The sequence below is a fragment of the Adelges cooleyi genome, unplaced genomic scaffold (genome assembly GCF_023614345.1).
Source record: "Adelges cooleyi isolate 19-005CV unplaced genomic scaffold, UGA_ACOO_1.1 ACOO_flye_CR_arks_rails_tigmint_CR_PRNA_9, whole genome shotgun sequence".
Classification (NCBI taxonomy): Eukaryota; Metazoa; Arthropoda; class Insecta; order Hemiptera; family Adelgidae; genus Adelges; species Adelges cooleyi.
Genome location: NW_026096579.1, coordinates 8,758,778 through 8,784,869, shown reverse-complemented (window position 1 = coordinate 8,784,869; position 26,092 = coordinate 8,758,778). Strand labels below are relative to the sequence as shown.

Sequence of the window (26,092 nt, the reverse complement as noted above, 5' to 3'; positions counted from 1 at the left end):
ATTTAAATGAAACTCCAAAACCCCTTTATGATTTGTATGTAGACAAATTGAATTCAATCATCAGTTCCATAAGAGAACACACGGAAAAAATTGGATATCATTTCATGATGAACTTGAGAAGTGTTACTTTTACTGTTCCTACGGAAACAGATGGAAGTTCATCCAGTCGCCAGTAAATTAAGTAAATCAGAAAAACAGATAACATTTTTTTTTTCTTAAACATATAATAATTGTAATCTGTTAAAAATTTGAAATGATTTCTTAAATCCAATTTAAATAATTGTTTTGTGGTTTGTTAGTTTCGGTGTATTTAATAAATGTAATAAAATTCATATTTTGGTCATTTGAATGTGTTTTCATTTATTTGAACAAAAGACCGAAAATTAAAATAAAAGCATAATGAGTAGTACGGAAGGTCTTTTGGACCCTTTTGGATTATTTATTTTACTTAAGTGTACATTTGTGGCATTTGTCAAAGAAAAAAAAAGTATTTTTCAGTTCTATTTGTTTTTTTTTTAATGACATTTTTCGTTTACAATTTATTTCGACAATTCAGTTATATTTGTTTAGACTATATATCGAAGCCTATATGTTGCTTATTTTGTTATACAGGGTGATCCATTCGGTGTAATGCATACATTTTCTAATATTTTGAGAATTATTTTTTCCGTATACTTGCAGGTATATATTTTCAAATACTTTGAACCTTTTTTTCTGGACTCCGTTTTTCCTAATGGAAACATATTATGTTTTTAGTTCCTTAAATACGTAGAAAAATATTTTCAGATAATTATTTTCAATTTAAAAAGATAATAAATAATAGTTTTAGTACAGCTTATCAAAACAATCGTTTGCAACCGTCACCACCATATACCTCGTGATTATTTTTTTCAAACGACCTGTTTATTTTACATTTGTTCAGACCACTTTTTTTTTAATTTTTACATTTGAATATGGAAAAGTTATTTTTTACATCGTCGTGTTAAATAATTAATTCCAGCGTTTTCACTACTGACAACTGACTGGTCCTACGATCAAGTGCTTTGTTTCGGTAATCAGAAATGGTTAAATAACTTTTTGGCTGGTGATCATTCAAATTCAAACTTGGAAAAAGTTAAATTTAAAATTTTTAGATAAATGTTTTTTCCCAAATTAAATATGCATGAAAAAAAATTGCTCGCTAAAAAATCTGATTATGACTGATCAGGCGCACAGTGGTCTGAGAATGAAATTTAGGTGGCAAAAATAGGCCATTAAAAATGTTCAAAAAATCAATTTTTTTTTCTAGGATCTCATTAGTATATGATTACTAGTGTAAATATAAAATTTCAACTTAATAACATTTTTTGAACTGGAGTTATAGCCAAGTAAACTAAACACATATTGTTTTTTCTGTTATTTTGAAAATAAAAATGCCGATAATTAATTAATTTTTTTTGGCTTTTAAAATATGTAAAATAAAAAAAATAAAATGCTTGATTGTTAAGTAACATATAAAGATTATAAAATAAAAATAATTTTTTTTTTTTTAATTTAAGTCCCTAACCCGTTATTTCTAATATATTTTATACGCCAGCACTGCACTCCAGCTTATTCTTTCGAGTACTTATGACACAAAAAATAATAATTTGATGGCTGGTTAGCGCCCAATTATACAATTGGCCATTAGAGTTACAAAAGTTGATTTAAGTTATGAAAATAATTAAATAAGATAGTCTTATAAATATAAAACAATATAAAAAAAAACCCTTTAAGTAGATCGTAAGTGTTATGAGCTTCGCAAGGATTTTAGTTTCTTTCAAAGATACGAGTTTATCGTTATCTATTTTCATGTGGCTCACCTTGTCTGCAGATAACTGTTTAGTTTTACTTTTGTATGATCGACCCTAGGTAATATAGCATCTATGAGAGTATAGCATAAATGGTCTGAATTCTTAAGGTTAAGTATTTCTATGTTAATTATATTATAGTAAATTAAAATTATAATTAAATATGGGAACGGCTCCTTGGGACGCCATGAGTCTGGTTACTGCTATGTTAAAGTAATAATTGTCACTTTCACTTTTATAATTCTTATTCAGAGGCATATGTATTGGAAGTCCTGAATTATTGTTTTGGTGTTAAAAGTTTTTGCTGATCTTCAGATAATAATACCATAGGTCCATATTGGGTTCAAAAGGGTATTGTAAAGGAGCTTGTTTTTTATTGTAGTAGAGACCGAAGCGTATTTAGTCGATAGTTGAGTGCTAGGCCTTTTTCTTGACCAGGTTAGGCGTTAGTCAAATATTAAACCGGAATATTTGGTTTTAGAGAATTGGGGAATGGTAGTTTCATATAAAGACACAGGAAGGCAGAGTAAAAGTGTTGTGAGCTGATTATTACTTTTATTTTCCAATTTTTTAGCCAGGTTTCTATTGAGTCGAGGTGAATACTAGTCGAGTGCATACTATTTTAAAGAGATATAGTGTAAATTTGATAATTTAAATTCAAATTGATTAGTACTTCACTGGAATTATATATTTTTTACAATTCTATAGCCCTTTTGGGGGGCGTAGACTTCAATTGTATGTATACAAAAAAAAATTACCTCCCTAATGCTATAAATATGTTAAATTTCTGGTATTATTGGAAAAGAGCAAAATATTTCATTGAACAACATTTAACTTATTAAAAAGTTCGGAAACGTTCATTTCTGCTGTATATTTTATCAACTAAAATGTCAAAGAGCAATTAATGCAATTAGTTAAATGTAAATGTGCATTTTTTTTCCTAACAATAATAGTTCAAGTATAGTATTATACATTTTATAAAACCTAAACCCAGTTATCTAATTTGAATGTACATATAACTTTTTCTAAATAAGGCACTAACTTGAACTTTAAATGTTTACAACTTTGAAACAGTTGGGTATCAAACAAACACTGAAAATCAAAGTTTTTTTTTACTTTTTGAACACCCATGTCACTGTAACATATGCAATGTATGCATGGTGTAATTATGATTGATATTTCCGTCTATAACATTACATTTTTAAATGTAACAACATCATAATATGAAATACATTAAAATTTAATGATTGATGGCTCGTCGATAAAACAACAAAGCACTGATAGCACTCCTAGTGTGAAATTTTTCCTATTTTAATGAGTAATAATAAATTCTTGTAATTGGCCAAAGCCAGAGCAAAATATTTGTTTCAAAAACATATATTTTTTTTTATATTGGTGCGAAGAAAAATCATTCGCAGAGCATAATTGCACTAAAGATTTTAAGAATTAATCAAAATGCATAGGTAGTTGTAATTTGGTTAAAATGTAAATTGCATAAATCTAAAATATTAACAAGCGCCAAATGCCGAGAAAATAAAACCGGTGTAAAAAATTATCAAAAACCACTTGTTAGACAAAAAAAAAAACACAAATAATATTAAAATACGTGGGTTTATATTTTGTGTTTTCTGCATTAACACATTAGACATAAATAATGTAGTGTAAAACTGCAAACACTTTTTTTTCATGTGATATATATTATAAATATATGTGTATATAATGTTTGTAGAATATCCGACAAATATCTGTTATTACTTATTACTACATTGCTTCCATCGGGAGAATCTAATTTATAATGTATCATATAATATAAATATACATATAAAATACAAAGTAAGTCCAATTTAGTTAAATTTAATTAATAACAGAAAAAAAATATTTAAAAAACACAGACCTCGACTGTACTATCAATATCTAAATTCCATCTAATATTCCAATCTATTTTGAATCCAAAATATCTAACTCCTCTTAACCTAACAGCTACAAGTTGTGGATTAAATATCGCTATAGGTTGTTAATTATAAATGATTAAAAAATTAATGTTTTTACATTCAAAGTTAACTTTCAACTATTAATGTTAACAGCGGAGACAGTATGGGTACAGGCGTTCAAATAAAGTAAATTCAGTTTGTCGTTGAAAAAAAAACTATGCTTTAGTGTCTTTACACATTTGTCTTAAGGTGTTACCAATGGGTGGTTTCCTCACACGCCATTTCAAGCCATATAAATAATTATCAGAAAAAAAAACTTAAATGTATATGTATATATTGTTTTTATTAGTAAAAATAAAATATATTTATAAATGTTTTAAGCAAATAATGCATGTCGGTTGGTTTATGCGTCTACTACACAACAGATATCTAACAAATGTTGACATATTAGTTTTTGCTATAGACTAGGCAGGTCATCTTAGTTTTATCAAGTAAAACATTTTAAGTTATTCGGGATTAAGCATGAAAAAACATGTCATCGGTGAGATTTTATTTGCGTTAGCCGTAATACGCATACAAAATTGTACAAGCGATAACAAGATGATTCAGGTCAGCTATCTTTGGCAAGCACGACACTGGGATGAGATGACGTGGTTCGATAAGGTAGTAAGTGTTCCTATCAATAAGGACATCTATATGCCCATGGTGATAAAAAATAAATTATGGACCATACCTGAACTGTCGGTAGTCTCCAAGTTGAAAATAATCGCTTTGTTAATGGAATGCGGTTACGGGAAAAAATTGATTGACTTTCTCTGGATAACGGCCTATACAGCAATCGAGTGCAAAGATTTGTCAGAAGATGGTCAAGATTGCGCTCGAGATTGTTGGCTAAAACTTGATGATAGTCTCAAAAAAGGTGCGCTTACTATATTCATATTGTCGCGCACGTACGCACAGATCAATGAATTAGACCGCAGGATTAAGGACATTGATCAATTTTACAGTAATCTGTGGCCGATTAACGATTTTCTTATGCGACCACATCCGTGTGTGAAAAATTGTCTTACAGCCACAGAGGCCGACGTTTTTTACGAGGACATGAAAAATTATGCTACGTTCTTCGCGAACATTTGGAACAATACCTGTCAACCAGCATACAATATCGTCAGTCAAGAGGAATTACAGAATAAATATGAACATCAACCTCGCATTGGAGATAAAGTTGCAATACCGAATCTCTACGATTTTTATGTAGGCAAATTGCATTCTTCCATGGATTTCATAAGGGATCATATGCGCAGTATTGGTTTTCATTACTGGCCGATCACGGAAAAGGTTACTTTTTCTCTTTCTACCGGAAGTTCTTTTGTTTGTTCATAGAAACATTGTAGTACATTTTATAATTTTAATAAAATACGTTAAATATGTCAAGTTATTGCGTTATTGACAATACAACAGCCGGTGTTATCGGGTAAGCCATATATTGAAGTTGGAGAATTATTATGAGAAAAAAAATGACTTCGTCTTCCCGTCTTATCTTTTTATAACACTTTCTGAGGGGAATTCCGAGCAACTCTGATTACCCGAATATTTTTTGAGCGCACTCTTTTAACTATAGTTTATAACTAAAGTAAAATATTGTTACGTTTATATATTATGTCTTCGGCGAGAAGATTCAATACACAACGTGCATTGGTTTAATAAACATAATTTAAAGTTAAAATGATACATTGACATTATTATTGTTAATATTACAAAAAACAAATGAATGGTTGATAATAAAACTAATTAATTTTTTTTTAGTAGGTATGCACAAAAAGGAATAGAAATGGTACAAAAAGTGTTTGGCTGGTAATAATTAAATTTAAAATTATTGCAAAATTAAATTTTAAATATTTAAATACAATTTTTTTAACTAAATTATATAAGTCTGAAATATATTGCTTGTTAAAAAACTGATACAACTAAGTTTAACAGTGAAGGAGACACGTACTGCACAGGTGTACACATACCTACAGTAAGTTCAGTTAGTCGTTGAAAAAATTAATTTTTTAGTGACATTAAGTAAACATTGCGAACGTGACGGTTAGTTTTTGCGCTGATTGTTGCGTCTACTATACAACATTTATCTAATAAATTTAGACGTTTAGTTTTGCTATAAACTAGGCAGGCCACGTTCAATTTTTTTATGTTAAAATATTAATAATCTAAACGATTCATTATGGGAAAAAGTTTGATATTGAAGATTTTATTTGCATTAGTCGTAATTTGCGTACAAGAATGTACGAGTGATTACAATTTGGACGAAATCGACTATATTTGGCAAGCGAAACATTGGGATCAGGTGACGTGGTTCGATAAGATAATAGGAGCCCCCATCAAGAAGAACAAACGTGTGGACGTAGAGGTGAAAAATCAATTATGGACTCTGACTAACATCTCGATAGCCGCTAAGATTAAAATAATCTCTTTATTAATGGAATGCGTTTACGGAAAGGAATTGGTTGACTTTCTCTGGATATCGACATATACAGTAATCCAGTGCGGCGAATTGTTAAAAGATGGTGATAATAACGTTGTGGATTGTTGGCAAAAACTTGAAGACAGTCTCAAAAAAGGTGCAGTTATTACATACAAATTATGGGCCATGAATGAACGGCTTAGTAATTTAGACAAAAGGATTATCGACGAAAACCGGTTTTACAAAATTCTGCCGCAGGTTCGTGAATTACTTAATCGACCACAACCCTATCTCACAGTAATGGTGTCCGAAAGTTTATACAAAGACATCGAAGATTTAGCTAACCTGTTGGTTACCGAATGGAACAAAAACTGTCACCAATCATACTCTGTCGTCAGTCAAGAGAAGTTGTTAGAGGTTGAAAATGAACGTCCCGATTTAAATGAAACTCCAAAACCTCTTCATGATTTGTATGTAGACAAATTGAATTCTATCATTAATTTCATAAAACAACACTCGGAAAAAATTGGTTATCGATACAACCCGCCCGAAAAAACTGTTACTTTTTCTAATCCGACCAGAATAGATGGAATTTTATCCAGTCACCAAAATTAAGTAAAACGGTAAAACAGATAATATTTTTTTTGTCATATAAAAATTGTAGCCAGTTTAAAATTTTTTAATAAACTCCATTAAATAATATGTCATGTTTTTGTGTTATAACTCTTAAGGTATACCACACTTTACATTATATTTTCGATAGGAAAAATTTGCAAATATTTTCAGTAGCGACCGTTTACCAATACAAATTAAGTTCATAACTAAGAAAGGAAATATAAATAAAAATAAGACAACAGCCAGTGCTATCTGGTAAGCAATATATTTAAGTTACGAGTGGAGAATTATTATGAGAGGAAAAAATACTTCGTCTGCCCGTCTTGCCTTTTTATAACTCTTTTTGAGCAACTGCAATGAGCTTACAATGATATGGGCTTTTTTGTTTTTTTATACACTGTAACTTTTTCAATATTGGGTTAAAAAGCAACTCTATAAATCACAAATTTCATCTAGTTGGTACTTTGGAAGGGAGGGGGGAGTTTACTTTTTCACAGTTAAAATTTGAAAAAACAAAAAAAAAACCATAAGAGTTTTAAAGTTAGAACTTTTACTAGCTATAATTTTGACAAATAAAACTAATTATTTTTTTTGTAAAGTATGAAAAAATAGTAGAAGAAAAGTTGAAATAATTTTTTTGGCTGGTAACCATTAGAATTAAAATTTTGCTAAAATTCAATTTTAAATAATTAAATACAACTTTCATTATAAATAAAATATTCATGAAATAAATGTCTTGCTAAAAAAACATATTATGCCTGTCAATTGACGCGCAACGAATTAAGTTAACAATGGAGAACGTGCACAGGTGTTAAAACACAGTAAATTCAGTTGACGGACAAATTATTTCTTGATATTTTTTATATGTCTTAAACAAATAAATGAGTTTATGACAGTTGCTTTTTGCGTGGAGTATTTGTTTTTACTAAACAACAAATATATAATAAATTCAGACATTTTAGTTTTGCTGTAGACTAGGTAGGTCACATTCGGTTTTTTATATTAAAATCTTAATAATCTAAACGATTCGTTATGAGGAAAAGTTGTGTTGTAAAGATTTTATTTGCATTGATTGTAATTTGCATACAAAAATGTACCAGCGATAAAACGGTGGAACAAATCAAATATCTTTGGCAACCGAAACACTGGGATCATATGACGTGGTTCGATAGGATAATAGGAGCACCCATCAAGAAGAACACACGTAAAGGCGTAGACGTGAAAAATCAATTATGGACTATGACTAACATCTCGATAGCCGCTAAGATGAAAATAATCCCTTTATTAATGGAGTGCGGTTACGGGAAAAAATTGATTGACTTTCTCCGGATATCGACCTATACAGTAGTCCAGTGTGGCGAATTGTTAAGTCGTGGTGAAGGTAACGCTGTAGATTGTTGGCAAAAACTTGATTATAGTCTCCAAAAAGGTGCAATTATTACATATAAATTGTGGGCCATGAATAAACAGATTAATGCATTAGACAAAAGGATTACCGACGACAACCAGTTTTACGAATTTCTACCGCAGATTCATAAATTACTTAAGCGACCACAACCTGGATTGACAGCAAAGTTATACGATGATATCGAATCTTTAGCTACATCCTTAGTAATCGAATGGAATAAAAGCTGTGAACCATCTTATTCTGTCATCAGTCAAGAGGAGTTACAGGGTGAATATGAACGCCCCGATTTAAACGAACCTCCAAAACTTCTTTATGATTTTTATGTGGACAGACTGAATTCTACCACTGAGTCCATAAAAAAGGATACGGAGGATATTGGTTTTCAATACAAGCCGTCCAGAAAAACTGTTATTTTTTCTAAGCCCACCAGAATAGATGGAAGTTCATCCAGTCATCAATAAATATGGTTAAACGGGAAAACAGATAAGATAATATTTTTTCTTGTCATATAAATATTGTAATCCGCTTTAACATTTTAGTAAAATGCATTAAGTATGTCATGTTATTGTGTTGTACAAATCTTACGGTGTACCATATTTTAGATTTTATTAAGAACAATTTGCAAATATTTTCAGTAGCGACCGTTTACCAGTACAAATTAATTTTATAACTAAGAAAGTAGATAAAAAAAAAATAAAAGTCGATGATGGAATATAAAACTCCCAACTGATCATTATTCAGTGAACTACATGTAAATTATGAAATCTCTCAAAACAATTTAATGACCAACCAAATATTACAGTGCGTTGGCCAAGACAGATCATTTTAGGTATCAATAAAATGATAATGATGATAATGAAAGAAACAAACACTAATTTAAAATATTTTTAAAAAAATGCAATTAGTAAAAGATGGGAGTAATATATTGACAATACAACAGCTGGTGTTATCTGGTAAGCCATATATTTAAGTTAAGACTGGAGAATTATTATGAGAGAAAAAATGACTTCGACAAATAATAGGTATATTACATATAAAGTGTTCAATATCTCAAAAAATTATTAAATTAAAACCAAAATTAATGGTTGTTTATAAAATAACTAATTATATTAAAAAGTATGGAAATATAACAATAGTCATGGTATTATCATTTTTTGGCTGGTATTCATTAAAATTAAATTTTAAGTACAGGGCGATTCTTTTATCATGGGCCATTCAATATCTTACATGGCTTAAAAATAATTAAACATTTTTTTATATAGTTTTTATACAATGTAATCTCAATTTTCACAATTTTTTTTACTTTTACCATCCCAACTTTGTTATTTTGATAGAAAACTTTTGAATTTTTAATGATAACGCATACATTTTATTATCTTTTTAAATTAAGAATACTAAACAGTTGACTAGTCGATAACCAGTTTCGGATAACTATTTTTGAAGTTACTAAAGTTTCGAGTTTAGGGGAGGATGAAAGGTTGAGTGTAGTATTACATTTATCTGCGCGCACTTCCCCTCCCGCCCTAACTATAACACTTAATTTTTTTTTCTAAATTAAATATGTTTAAAATATATTACCAGCTAAAATAACTGTTAGTGCCGATAAACGACAGAACAAATTAATATAACTTCGAAGACACGTGTACAAGTGTTAAAATAGAAAACATTTAGCTTGTCGTTAGAAAAAATATTTCAATAGTGACATGATATTCTTTTGATGTATGGCTTGAGATATTTCCAATAGGTGGCTTCCGCACACGCCAACGTACAAAATTATAAGAAAAAAAACTTATTGTATATGGATATGTATACAGATTGTTTTTGTAAATAAAAAAATATTTATATAAATATATTCCTTAAGCAAATAATGAGTAGGCGTCGGTTGGTTTTAACATGGTGTATTGTGTCTACTACACAAGACATATTCCGCAAATTTATACAATTTAGCTGTTGCTACAGACTAGGCAAGTCATATTCGTTGTATCAAGTAAAAAATTTAAAGTTATCAACGATTTACCACGGAAAAACATTTTATTGTAGTGATTTTATTCGCGTTGGTCGTAACATGCATACAAAAATACTACTACACAACGCATATTTAATACATTTAGACATTTTAGTTATTACTAAAGACTAAGCACTAGGCAGGCCACATTCGTTTTTTCATGTAAAAATCTTAAAAAGCTAAACGATTAATTATGAAAAAACGTTTTACCATGAAGGTATTATTTACGTTAGTGGTAACATGCATACAAAAATGTACAAGCGATGACAAGATGGATGAGATCAATCATCTTTGGCAAGCACGACATTGGGATGAGATGAAGTGGTTCAATAAGATATTAAGAGCGCCCGTCAATAGGAACACCTTTAAGGACTTGGAACTGAAAAATGAATTATGGACCTATCCTGTCCACTCATTAGTCTCTAAGTTGAAAATAATTCCTTTATTAATGGAATGCGGTTACGGAAAAAAATTGATTGACTTTCTCTGGATATCGGCCTACACAGTAACCGAGTGCAAAGATTTGTCAGAAGATGATGAAGATTGCGCTAGAGATTGTTGGCAAAAACTCGACGACAGACTCAAAAAAGGTTCGCTTACTATATTGATATTGTTGCGCACATACGTGCATATTATTGGTCTAGACCGCAGACTTACCGACGAGAATACATTTTACGACACTCTGTTTAAGTATTCATGATTTTTTTATGCAGCCAAGCTCCTACGCGAAAGGCGGTCTCACGGCATTGGGGGCTGCACATTTTTACGAAGATATCAAAAATGTTGCCACGTACTTGGCGAACATTTGGAACGAAACCTGTCAACCAGCATACTCCATCGTCAGTCAAGAGCAACTACAGACTCAATATGAACTTCAACCTCGCATCGGAGGCCAAGTTGCAATACCGAACCTCTACGATTTTTATGTAGACCGATTGCATTCTTCCATGGATTTCATAACAAACCATATGCGCAATATTGGTTTTCAATACGAGCCGAACACGAAAAAGGTTACTTTTTCTATACCCGTCGGAAGTTCATCCAGTCCTATTGACCTAACCTAACCAGTGAATTAAGTAAAACGGAAAACCATTTTTTTTTATACATATATTATAAGGTAATATGACAATAAAAATTCAATAAAATGTCAAAATTGAAAAATAATCTATTTTTTGTTATGTGCTATGCAATTGAGCATTATTAAAAACTAATCAACATAATTTTAGAAAAACTATCGTTTCTTTTATAGAAATATCCTAAATGTTTTATTTGATATTTTAATTTTGCTTTATTATGATATTTCTATTATATTTTAGTTTTTATCAAACGAATAACTTAGACTTTAAAGTAAGGACTTTAAAGACAGACTTTCAATTTTACTTCAATTCAATAGTCGTTTATATTATAATAATATCTAAGACGGTCAATAAGTAAAACAACACATAGGGCGTGAACATTTAGTTGCCTATACAATACGCCTGTTCTAACTGAATTTTTTTTCAAATTCATTGTAGTTGACTTTCAAATGATACCAAACCACGAATTTCCGGTAAAAAACTATTTTTTTAAATTAAAAATGTTTTTATTATTACCTAATACAATGTCTTACAAATAGTTTAATGAGAAATTAATGTATCTCAGACAGAAATTATGAAAAGGTAATGCTTTAAAAATATTACAAAAACGCTTACCAATTAACAGATTAAAACATTTGTTCTGTTAAATATATCTGTTTTATATAATGTATGGAATTCAACGTAGTGAAAACAAATAAATTAAAACAACCTGACAAAGTTAATTAAATGTATATTTAAAAAATGCTACACCATTTTATTGTTAAAATATTATTGATTATCATGTGATATTTTTTTAGAAGTATTTTGCGTGGTTTACAATTTTATTAATTACTCGATGAACTTAATGTAAAAAATAGCTAATATACCACTATTGTAAGTGGCCTTTTCCTTGATATTGTTATGTTTAGGGTAGGTATTGTACGTGACAATATAGAGCAACAATAAAAAAACCCTTACAAGTTTTATAGTACCTATTATACAACTATCAACAACAGCTGTTGTAACACTAACGAGAGCACAGGTCCACAATCAGGTTCTAAATAGTCGTTAAACATTTCCTTATTAGAAGATATAAGGTTAGGTATATATTAAAAAAAAACAATAAACAGAGAATGTTTGCACGGACTAAAATATTAATTGGCTATATTTGGAATTTTACTATTTTCTTATTGAACTACATAATATAATATTAGTCGTCACGAGTCATTTTTGAATATTAACCGATTTGGATGAAATGATCATCTGAAAAAAATAAAATTACAACTCATAAGTAAAAAATCATAAGTAGAGCTTATAAAAATATTACCTATTATAAAATATATGCTAAAGTTGTAAGTAACTAGGGAGTTAGGTTATAACCTACTGTACTGCTAAGACCGAAAAATAATTGTATAAATAACCCCGGGTAGTTTTAGTTTAATTTTTGTTTTATTAATTATACTGATTTAACTGGATCCCAATTTTATAATTCAAATCGTATACAATAATTATTGTTATTGTATAGTTAGTATAGTTATATATTAGGGCTAGGAAGTATATACTCTGTACACTATGCACTTAAAATATTTGTTCATTATATTTTTAAATATTGTTTTGAAGCAAAATTTCAAAAGTTAGTAAGTTTTTTATCGTATAAAATTAAAACCTAGTCATAACCGAAAAGTCTATCAAAAAAGTAATTGTAATATACAATATTTATTTTTTTCTAATAAATTATACATAATAAAATTACAATTTCTTTAAAAAAAAATTGAAACAAATTACCTAGAAAACAAAATAAGTTTACAATTTTTTTTTTGTTTTTCATCTGATAATATTAATTTATGTTATACAATAATTCTCTATTCTTCTAAAAAAAAAAATTGTTATATTATGTTCAATATTTCATTGATACTTTAAGATAAAAAAAAAATTAAAAAATATGCATTAGTATGAAAAAACCTCAACATATGTTAAAATAAACTATAGAGTTTGGATTCTTTAAATTGTAATTAAAATATCTTATATAGTTTTTTTTAAGCATCCAGTAAAAACATGCAAATGCACAAACTTCCGAGTTCTGATTAATTTCTTAAAATTAACATTCGAAGGTACATCGTTACACAATTTTTTTTTTATATATACATCAAACCTGGTAACATACCTTTTATTTCCTTATTTTAGTACCAAATTTCAGAATTCATTTCTTTGATCGTCGATTTGTTTTTTTTAAAATGGGCACGATTGGGTCGATGAAAGCATTTCCCTTCGTGACCTGTCCGACAACGACTATGTTCAAGGAGTTCTTTTCGATGGCCATTTTCAATTTTTGTAATGAAAGTTGTCTGCAGACAATTGTCGACGTTAATGCGATGGAAACTATAAGGCGTATTACAACGGTCGCAAGCGTGTTCAAGCGGTTTATATAGGATTTTTAAATAGGTCCAAAGTCCTATAGATCAAACAGTACAAGGATCGTCCGTGCATTATAGTAACAGTGTAGGTATTGGCCATTGTCGGTTTTTTTATCGAGTACATTGAACCATCGTCGGCGCAGATAGGATTATATAAATGATGTTTTTATTTTATCAAGAAGTTTACCCAATTACTTATCTACCATGAATATATTAGCATAATATTATTATTTCCACACAAGAAGAACCGATAGAGTTTTCAATAATAATTTCAATATTCTAATATCAGGTATAACTCACACACTATGAGATCGAATGAGTTTTTTTTTTAAATTTAATATGCAACATGGCATTTAATTTATCTTATCAGTTCATATTACTTTATACTGTAAATTACCTTTTCAGCCCTCCCTTCCCATTGCCCTCCAAGATTACTTTAATCACCCACAACACAATTTGTGTCTGAACGAAAGTTTCCCATACTATGTAATACTTACTTGTAAGTTAGTAGAAAATCTTGTAAAAGTTTGGTAATGAAAAAATTATTTTAACGCCAGTAAGTAAGGGTTCATCAAAACTTAATATTTAATATAAAAAAACCTGATTTTGATTATGGTTCATATATTTTGTTTTCAATATATTCTAATTGGAGAACTGTTATTTAACAAATAAATATTATGTTCTATAATATTCTATTTCACGTCATTAAATACAGCAAAGCTTTCAAGTATTTTCATACTTCATACTAAAATTGACACAATATGTAGTCTAAAAACGAAACCTGTGCCAGTATATTCCATATAAATGTTTAAAAGTTGACATATTATATTATTATGTATATTATTACTGTCCATAATTAAAAATAATAAGAATAACGAAAAAACTCATTTCAAATTAGTACACTTATTATTGTTTATATATGTTACCGTTCGTCCGTTTAAAACTCTGATAACCTAGCTTAAACCTCTATATTATAATGACTCGTTACGGTATTAGATGTTATTTTTAGGTAGCCTCATTTTTTCTTTAAAAAAGAAAAACATACTTACGAAAATAACGATATTCGTTATCATCCTACATAATGAGGTCGAGGAGGTCACAAGTTTTAAGTACAACATAATACTACAAACTAAAATGAAGAAATCACTCGAAAAAAAATGGTTTGATAAGAGTTTGTTGGTAAATCGATTGATGTCGAAAACATGTTAATATATAACTATAATTAATAACAGTGTACTTATAGAAGATAGAGATTTTTAGCTCTTGGATCCCAAAACTGGCGCTCTAATGGAAATAAAAAATATTTTTTTAGACATTTTTGTTTTTGTACTGTTTACCGGTTAGGTTTAATTTCAAGTTCCTTCCAGTATATCTTGTTGTTGTATCCTTGTTGGTGTACACCAAACATTATGTTTCTTCAAAAATAATATTTTTTTTTTCCGAGTCATTGAACCCAGACCCACGCAACGTCAAAAGCATCATAGATTTCATATACAATTCCAAGCTTATCAACAAAATTTAAAAATATAACTGTTTCTTTCATAAAATTACTCATATATAATGCATAAGATTGTTATTTAATTATGTAAAATAATGACAATCCAATGACCACAGCTGTCGCGGACTATATTTAATAAAAAAAAAAAAAAATATTGTTTTTTTATATTTACCCATATTTGCCACATAGCATAAAAATAAACTTAAAAAAATTATTATTTAAAAAAGTATAACAGTTGAGTGCAATAAAAACGTGGGTTTTATAGCGCAAATGAGTATAAATTAATTAAAAATAAAACAAAAATCCTAAAATTGGTGGGCGAAGGCCAAAGCATGTTATACCTATATAATATATTTATCATAACACTCAAGTAAGTCGCACTGTGCTCATTACCATAATAAATAAATTTTAATAATTTTATATTTTTTAAAAAATGTTTTGTATTATATTAAGACTATTTTACACAAACAGTAAGAGAATTTGTACATCGTTTACTTACATTTTATTAATGGCTGAATAATATAAATACTATACTAAACTCAAATGAGCAGCTAATTAATTTGTAAAATCATAATTTGGATATGAGTAGGTATTATTATTCCGGATATTATAAGACAGCTGATTCTCGTTTCTTATTTTTCTTTAACTTTTCTTCGGTAGGTCCAGTGCCTTTTTTCTTATATTTAAGAAGTCTGCGTATGTTTTCCCATTGAACTCGCATATTCCTTTTACGAGTATCTTATATAGAACTAAATCTATTTCATCTACAACAAATCAATTTATTTAAATTCAAATATATATATATATTTATATAATAGGTAAAGCAATATGTATATATCACTACGCTCTCTACCTTAACTTAATTTATGTTAATAGCAAATTTACAAATCCCAACTAACAACGCATTCAGTTATATCATACCGTCGCAGATTGTGTTCTATTCAGGCGAATGTTGGTTACAGAACAAAAACCCTGATTGATAAATTTAAATATAGCATAATTGCCATAAAGGAAACGTAATATCCACTGTTAACCTAATATTAGTTATTTAATATTGAAATAATTCATTTTAGGTATGATGTAGACCTAAGAAGGTTTTATGATAAATATTTATCAAGCTTAAGGAAAAAATAACAAAAAATGCATATTTCCATTCCAAAAAATATTATTGAATGGTAAATTATGTATAGTCAATTGTTACTTTCGGTTTCAGCGCCAATTTGAGTCGCATTCAAGTAGAATATTGTGAAAGCTTCAATTTCTTGACAACCGGAACCGTCATCAATATTCGACATAAATTCACGCAGTCAAATAGTAGGATTTGAAGACTTTTTCAACCATTTTCTACAGTCATCGAAAGACGTTTCTAGTAGCTGAAATATTTTTTTTTAACTTATGTTATTATTTTTTTTATAACATAAAGAAATCTTTCTACAGTTTAAATAAGTTAGAAGCAATAGTAACAACAATATAAATCCACAAAAAAAATTACCAGCTATTACTCTACGACTTTTATTTGGTATAAACTATTTTTTTAACAGTTATTCACAACGAAGATTTTGATTAGTGGTTTATATCAATTCGCATACTCAAATACTTCATCAAAGGGGATGCGATCAAAATATTTCTTCCATTCTAGCACATACACGTGTGTAAAATTGAACATAACTAAATATAAATAAAATACACATTTTACCAAATCTATAAAATAGATATATATATATGTGTGTGTGCGTTTATTTTAAATAATTAAAAAAAAAAAACACTATATAATTTTACTTTTTTGTGTTTAATTAATTTGTCGAACAGTTATGAATAAAGATTACAACTTTTTTCACTAGCTTGAAATCTATTTTTAAAATATTATGTCTAACAGCCCTAAAAAATATACATTGAAGATTATATTATTAATATTTTTTGTGGTGTTAAACAATTTCCTAGAATGGAGAGAGGTAATGTGGTACCACTGTGTTCTGTCCTTGACCTAAACAAAATAATTCTCAAAAAAAAAACTATTAGACATTTTTTTTCTAATTAGGAAAGTAGACTTGTCCCCTTTTTTAGTAGGCGATTATGATATTTAAAATTGTATACAAGCAAATAAGAGTACTTTCTTAAATTCAAATGTTTCACAGCTTCTCATCGAAGCAAAAATATGAAATATATTAAATAATAAATGAATAATTGTAGTTAATAGCTACATTGGTTTGCAGGGCCAGGTTGAGTCTCATTCAAGTAGGGTATTGTAGAATCTACAGGATTTTGAATCCGGGGACTGCCACCTACTTACGACAAAAACTCATACAGTGTAACAGGTTTGTCAGTTTGTAGGGTTTGTATAGGTTTGTTCAACCATTTTCTACAGTCATCGAAAGACAATTCTAGAAGCTGAATTGCATTGACAAAAAAGAACTCGCGGCACGGGAACAGATTACGAGAAGTTATTTTTGTCAAGCTGCAGAAGATTTAGGACTCGCCAGTGCATCCGACATCAATAGAAAATTAAACGAAATAGAAGTTTCAAAAGACCCCCATGAGTCGCACGAGAGTATCGAAATGAACCTATACGATTACGTTGAAGATCTAGTACATGCATTAAAGCCAGTCGAACTTTCATTTATTCGTGTGATACTGTCCGCTGAAGAAAATGACACCTTTTTTATGCATTAGACGATTTAAAAATAAAATATAAATAATAGTTTTCTTCTTTTCTGTTTAAACATACCTATAAATAATGATTATGATAACTGTGCTGTAATATTTTTTATTTAATATAAGCACTTATAAAAAAAGTGACTACAGACATAAATACAAAATCTCACGTCGCTAATAAGATTGTAGGTGAGATATTTTTGTTTTGCTTATAGCTTACACACACCTCACATGGTTGTTGGTCATAACCAGACCAATTAATCAACGTTTGGGTTATAGTTGGCATAGATCAAGTCGTAGAGCTGGCACGTCAATAATGCACTGCGTTTTAATTAAATTTTTTAATACCTACCGAGCAATTTCATTGATATTAAAATCATCCGTTGACGTTATAAAATAAGTGTGTTTACTAGTAGCAGTATACAGTAGTACTGGTAATTGGGTAAGTACAAATACAAATACCAATAAAAACATTGTACCAAATGACAATTATAAGTTTGAAAATTAATTTTTAGTATTAAGGCGAACACGATTAGGGTCTGCCTATAAAAATGTACCGCCATGGTTTCCAAATAATAATATATAATTAGCAATATAATGGAATTTTTTTCATTATCTGTTGACTTAACTTCTTAATAACTTATCTCGTCTACAGACACAAAACAATAAGATCATTACAACACCTTAGCTCCGAATCAAAGCTAAGAAAACAAGAAAATTAAAAAAGAAAAAAAGTGCCAACGGCACGTAGTGTTCCCAAGCGGTCACCCATCCAAGTACTAACTACGCCCGACGTTGCTTAACTTCAGTGATCGGACGAGAACTGGTGTATTCAACGTGGTATGGTCGTTGGCGTTAGAGGAGAGTTTATTTAACTTATTATCAAAAAACATTATTGAATAATTAAAATATAATATAAATAATAACCTATTGTTTTACACACTTATTTATGTATATATTTTTAAATTAACACAATTACCTAACTTGAATAAAAAAAAACCTTTTTTTATTAAAAATAATATTCAAAATACGCCTAACTCGGGTATCGTTTTTTGGTATCTACATTTTGAGATGACTGCGCATCATTTTGAGAGTATAGATAAGGACAAACCGATATCAATACCTGACTTTTATATAATATACCTATTATCTTATTTTCAAATGCAATTTTTTCTAAATTATACTGAGTTCTTATCGATCAAATTTTAAATGTTACTAATGATTTGAGCACTTGTTATTGGCTTTTGGATCTTAAATCTATTTCTTAGTTTTTTATTTACCAACATTTGTGTATTCTATATTTTTTTATGATTGATTTCTTTATGTGTAATAAACTTTTGACATGACAATAAATACGACAATTTATCTGTTTGTCATTCAAACATTATTAGTTTTACATCAATGTCGTATTATAGTCACGGCAAGAAATTCTATTTGACCTATTGCCAATGTCTTGGCAGTGTAAAAATATAAGTTGTGCGTTATTAAAATTACACAGGTCTTACATTCTTATAAATAAATCTTTAGGCGAACATAGTCGTTTTTTATATTAACGACAAAAAATAGGTAATTTAAAAGTAATAAATTATTTGAAATAGGTAATTTATTATTTAAAGTATATTTTTATTCGACTGTTTGGAATGGAGTACCTAACATATTATTTTAAATGGTTTTTCCAAAATAATATATTTCTTGGAAATTTTATTTAAACTAATTTTTTTTTTTTAAACAAAGAAAAAAATAAAAACAACATTTATTAGTTATTATTTATACTATTGATTAGTTAAAATATTAATTAATAATTAAAGTATATTTTATACTTATTTAAAGAGTTTTTAAGGTATAGTCATTAAGAAGTTAAGGCTTAGTCATTTCGGTGGGAATAATGGACGTTAAAACATAAAGCGATAAATCTTGTTTAGTATGGCTTTAATTTGAAAGTGGTTGTTATAAATATAGAATTTTCACCTAAAAAAGAAATGTCATTTGGGAAAATGTTAAGTTAAATTGAGTGGGCAATTTGTAAAAATTGACATGGCTATTTATTTGTTTATTAATCAAATCATTTTTTGTATCGTACTGTGAATTTTAAATAATTACAATATTTTAAACTGCTGACACTTACATAAACTATGTACGGCAAATTACACATATACACAAAATATTTATTTCATATTTTATCAAACTTGTGTTAATGGGAAAAAATCATTAAAATTGTAATTATATTTAAAAAGATGATGTAACAATATGTTATAATGTATTATAATTATAATATATTTAAATAGCCGTAGGTAATTATTTTGAATTTAAAAATTTAAAGATGAATTGTAAATAAGTCGGATTCAAATAATATTGATGTAACGATAAATCGAGTATTTCAAAAAATTAATGAATGTTAAAGTCCATGTACGCTATCAATTATTGTCATTTTATTTTTATCTTATATGGAACATAGTTGAAATAGTAATTTGTTATCAGTATTAATAATTAATATTTTGGTCGTGCGTCCATTTTTTTATTATTGCGTTTTATTCTCATAGTTTGAATTGTACTATAAATTATCGTATTTACATTATTTTCATATATTTTAGATTCTCATATCTAATAATACAAAGTATGTTTTTTTTTAAATTCCAATGTTCTAAAGAATCAATTACAATATATTTTAGCTATTACTCATAATTTAAAAATAATCTTTATTATTAAAATTATTATTTTAATTAGTCTTTATTATTTAAAATTACTTTATTATTATTGTCTTGACTCTCTGCCTAACAAATATATCTTCGGCGGTCAGTCGAAACTTAGTTAATTCGAATTTTAGCGAAGATTAACAATTTTGACTATTAATTAATTATGTGACCGTCCACCAAAGATATGTGATCATACGATTTGTTTAAAATTAGCAGTTAAAATTTATCATTTTTTAGCAACAATGATTTTTAATATATTTTCATCGCAGCTAATCACTGAAAATAACTGATTGATTTAATTTCATTTCATTGCAATTTAATTTTTAATTTTAAATTATAAAATATAGGTAAAGTTTAGATTAAATATTGAAACCCAGGGTAGTTTTTAAATCAATGACAACAATTTTATTTTATCAGACATATTTTACATTAGTAATAACTATTTTGGTTTTCAATATATGTTAACATTTCATTTTGTTTTGCATTTCAAAATTTTAGTTATCAACGTAAATTGAAGTCGCCCAATTAGAATAAGTACAGTATTTATTTTTATAATTCAAAATTCAAAACCTAGTTTTGGACTGAAAATTATAAACTAAACATTTTTCCCAAAAATTATGTTATAATCGATAATAGTAATAACGTGTATATTACGTGTTATCGTTACATACAAGTTATTATTACATAATCAATGTTTTTTCGTATTATGATTTCACATTTTGAGTATTAATATTTGTTTGTCACTGTTCTTGTTATTTAAGTGCAGAGTTGAAGCTACATAGTTGCACTTTGGCTAAAGATATCGATCAAGTGTGTTAATTAAATTTAATAATTGTATTATCGGTATTTTTTGATTATGTCTGTATGCATACTGCAAAATGAAAACTATTGATAAATAAACAATAATCTCATTTTTATATCAAATTTTAAAACTCGTAACGTATGTGTTTTTTTACATTTTTAAATTAAGAATATTTTACTAAACATTTTGACTGGTTGATAATCATTTTTCAACAACTATTTTTAAAGTTATAAGAGTTTAAAAGTTAGGACGGGAGGGTAAGTGTGGTTTCCTTCTGTCCTAAATTTGAAATTTCAATAACTTCAAAAACAGTTATCCAAGACTGGTTATCGACCATTAAAAGTTTTTAGTACATTATTCTCAATTTAAAAAGTAAATGAAATGTATGGTTACCATTTAAGTTTCAAAAATTTCATATAAGTAATTAGTTTGATTGGAGAGTTGAAACATAAAAATTTGTGGAAAATTAAAATCAAGTTATATAAAAACACTTTGAAAAAAAAAACAGTTACCAATTAAACTCAATGAAATATTGAGTGGTTCATGATAAAATGATCACCTTGTATTTGTCTTTTTTTTTTGTTCAATAAAAAAATACTTAGATATGAAAATTATCAGATAAAAAATTAATTAAATTTTAATAGTCACTTGATAGATATATACGAATATTGCTAATGCATTGTACCTTAATGATATATGAATTAGGATTTCCATAAAAACAAACAAAAAAGGGGTAAAAATTAATAGAAAAGTTGAAAAAATGGAAAAAAAACCACAACAGTATTTAAAATAGTTTTATATATTATATAGAAACTAGAGCTTCGCTCTACAGTCTATGAGGAGGTAACAGGTTTAAAATTAAAATTTTAAAAAGTTAAAGAGGCTTGATAAGAACCTGGCCAATGGGAAAAAGTGTACAATGGAAATTGTCTTTGGTAAAAGTTGTTATATTATAGACCACGTCATCAATATAGGCCGGTGTCATCCCGCTTAATTTTATGAGTTGAAAACAAATAAAAATGTCTAGAGGACAGTCAGCTAAATGTCTGTTAAGGTTTACCTTTGTGAAACAAAATTTGTTTAAACGTAGTATGTTATATGTCTGTACACAGCAGTTCCGAGGGGGGTGCCCGGCTACGGTGTCGAGTCAGCTCACTACGTTTTAAAGTATACCGTTATAATTCATCGTACCTTTATCTAGTAATCATAGTTCATACTTAGTTTCGAAAAAGTGTTTTGCAAGCTAAGTACCGGTTACGTGCTACTACTAAAGCGAGTGTGCTACTTACTTTTGTGCGACAAAACAGTAAAAATATATTTTTTAACTTAAAAAAATGGCACTTGGGGTTTTGCGGCCGCCGAACCCAACCCAGCAATAAAAAAGCGGCCGACCGCCGACCGAAACCGGCGGCAGTTATGTCAACTTTTGACAATGTTTCGGAAGAGGTCCCCTCAATTTAATTATACCAATCGAAAGCTTACTAAAATGTCTAAAAATTCGTTTCTATGAAAAAAGTTGGCACCGGGGGTCTTGCGGCCACCAGAAGCCGCCGAACCCAGGCACAAAAATATAAGCAGCCGGCCGTCTACCGACCGCCGAAGAAGCGCTTATATAATGTTAACTAATCATATAATTTGTTTTAAAATAATTTTATATTACATTTTATGAAAAAAATATATAAATCAATTTTTACTTATTTTTTTAAAAGTTAATTTTAAAAAACATTGCATTACATTTATGCATAATCAAAACATTTGTATAAAATAAAAGTGTATTTAATATATATTTGTATAAACAGATTCGATTTAAATATTAATATTTCATTGACACTAAAATTAAATAAATATACATTAATCTCTAGTGTTATAAAATCCTAGCCCCCCTAGAATGGCATCAAGTAATTCCTCGTTATATATTATATTAATAACGTCCCTTTTTCTGGCGGCGAATCGGTCGCGCCGAAATCTCCGGGTTCGGACACCGCGACCAAAACCGGTTTTAGGTGGCAACTGGTATGTTTGATAACAATAACAATAATAACAATAATAGAGCATTATCGTATGTTGAAAGGCACTGGGCGTGACAACAGTAACCGGCGCAGCAGGTTCCCCGTGTCGTGGAAAAAACCATGATAAATAGTATATAAAATATCTATTTAAAGCAGCTAAGCTACTTTGGAGTATCTAAAAAAAAAAATAACAGGCACCTAACTGGTGGCGTCGCGTCAGTTCAATGACGTATAATTTATAAATTTAAAGTCGTCTCAATTTAGCTGTTTTATTTTTCCCACTACTATAGATTAAATATATGCTATTGTAGTAAGCAGAGCTCACTACATAAAATTGAGGACCAAGAGAATATATATAAACCACGTTTTAACTTAAAAGACTTTAAAGCTGTAATTTATAATAAACACACAAGAACAATTATATATATATAATTATAACTTTTACTGACACACTATTACTGTCTATGATCTGGCATAAGTAACTGGCCTAATTGTGGTTAATTAAAAAACAGTTTATATAGTAATATATAAATTAGTGAATGACGTTAAACTTAGAGAACTAGGAAGGCCTAATAATATTATCGTGGATGCGCGTGAAAAAGAGGTTAAGTCAACATTTTGTGCAAAATGAGTTATATGCACCGACAAATTCACAAAAAAAACTATCATTTGTGTTTTACAGTTTAAGTCTAAGTGTAATATTCAATGAATAATAAAGAAGTGTTTGATGAGATGTCACTATTTTTCTGATCTTAGTGTATTTTGTAATAAGTCGACTTAAATATTTTTGAATTTACAATTTAATAGTGTTCTAATTTTAATTTATACAGGAAAGTATAAAACAAGTTATTTTATTATCTTATTAAAAAAATATTTATCTTATCCTAATACCTGATCTTACATATTCTTCTAAACTTTATTTTCCATTTCCTGAAAAGTTCATAGTGGTTGACTTAACCCCTTTTTCACGCGCACCTACGATGACATATTCTTCTAAACCTTACTTTCCATTTCCTGAAAAGTTCATAGATGTTGACTTAACCCCTTTTTCACGCGCACCCGCGAATTTTAATAATAATTACAAGGGGTAACTAGACGTGACCTAGTTTACAATAAGAAATACTGTGTAATAACAATTTAAAAATTTAAGGCCTATGGGCTATGATGTCATTTAGCCAATCATGACATCCTGCAAAACAACCTAACTATAATATATAAAATAATATAATATAAACTAATATATAATATAATCCATTAACATAAATTAACAATAACCCTGAATTATGAGCTCATTACATAATTACATTGTGTTATTGAATTAATTTTATAATCATACTAGACCCGATATTCTATCATCCCTTTGAAATAGTCCATGGTGGTTTTAAAAAACACATTTTGCGTAGCTAACTTATAGGCCAGTAAATACAAATTTAAGCAAAAATAAAAAAAATCCCAAAGAATTATTTTTTTGTAAGTGTACTATGTAGTAGACTACAGCAGTAGGAAAATAAATTAAGCATCACGATTTCATAATATTTATTTAATATTTAGCTGTAGAATAATAATTTCCAGCAATTTGTACACATGCCCTACAGGATACAGCCTACATCATTTTAATGTAGCATAAGAAAAATCATATCCATTCGTTGCAGCTGTAGTGTACGCGTCTGTGAAGGACCGTACAGTACACTAAACGACTAACGGTATCGGCAGGACTAGGAGTCGTTGTTAAATAATTAAACACTTTTTAAACTTAGTTAATATTAGTATAATAATAAAAAGTATTATTGGTTAAACTGGATATTTAGCATAATAAATATTTTAAACAGTTTGTAGTTAATATAATTTACCCGAGTACTTGTTGCAGTCGCACTACTCTACTAAATATTAGCTTTATAATAAAGAACACCCAAATTGAAGGGCGACAATGCAAAACGTGCTACTGCCATTTTTCGCTTTTTCCAGTGACATCGATTTTCTGTTGTAGCATATAAGAAAGTCATAGACAAAAACTGTAATATTCTAAAAATGCATAAAAGAAATCTGAACTTATTTATGATAATTGTTAATATGTAAATTTAAATTTCGATACATTAAAACATAATTTTGTGAAACGAATCGCGCCAAAACGTACCATATCCACCACTTAGTTTGTTTTGGCAAAATTCAGTGGAAATAGTATATTTTTAACATAATATATTTATATAGGTAGTCAATAATATTATTTATTATAAATAACAAACTATAATTTTTTTTTTTCATAATTAACTATTTCCTGAAAAATTAAATATTCCATACATAGTTTTTTTCGTGACTGTAAATTTGTTACAATATGATTTGTATTATCTTGAAAAATTATAAAACCTTATTTAACAGTCATATAAAAAAATTTATAATACTACAAATATAAAATAAAATAAAAACAAGACACTAATTAACCTTGGTTTATTTACCATCAATTTAAAAAAACTAGTAGACAACTGCCGCCGGTTTCGGTCGGCGGTCGGCCGCTTTTTTATTGCTGGGTTGGGTTCGACAGCTTCTGGTGGCCGCAAGACCCCCGGTGCCAACTTTTTTCATAGAGACGAATTTTTAGACATTTTAGTAAGCTTTCGATTGGTATAATCAAATTGAGGGGACCTCTTCCGGAACATTGTCAAAAATTGACATAACTGCCGCCGGTTTCGGTCGGCGGTCGGCCGCTTTTTTATTGCTGG

The 26,092-nt window shown here is 28.6% G+C and overlaps 1 protein-coding gene, 1 long non-coding RNA gene and 1 other non-coding gene across 3 annotated transcripts; 1 reads left to right on the top strand and 2 right to left on the bottom strand.

Moving 5' to 3' along the window:
* Positions 1-10,129: 10,129 nt before the first annotated feature.
* On the top strand, positions 10,130-11,429 carry LOC126846895 (uncharacterized). Its single transcript, XM_050586745.1, has 2 exons — positions 10,130-10,842; positions 10,966-11,429. The coding sequence occupies exons 1-2, from the start codon at positions 10,786-10,788 to the stop codon at positions 11,314-11,316; spliced, it is 408 nt and encodes a 135-aa protein (XP_050442702.1). The 5' UTR covers positions 10,130-10,785; the 3' UTR covers positions 11,317-11,429.
* Positions 11,430-12,441: 1,012 nt separating this feature from the next.
* Positions 12,442-14,001, bottom strand: LOC126846896 (uncharacterized). The gene is made up of 2 exons (XR_007686944.1): positions 13,472-14,001; positions 12,442-12,570 (listed from the first exon to the last, which is right to left on the bottom strand). It is a non-coding gene; the product is annotated as an uncharacterized LOC126846896 (long non-coding RNA).
* Positions 14,002-18,606: 4,605 nt separating this feature from the next.
* Positions 18,607-18,725, bottom strand: LOC126847254 (5S ribosomal RNA). Its single transcript, XR_007687007.1, has one exon. It is a non-coding gene; the product is annotated as a 5S ribosomal RNA (ribosomal RNA).
* Between the last annotated feature and the right edge of the window lie 7,367 nt (positions 18,726-26,092).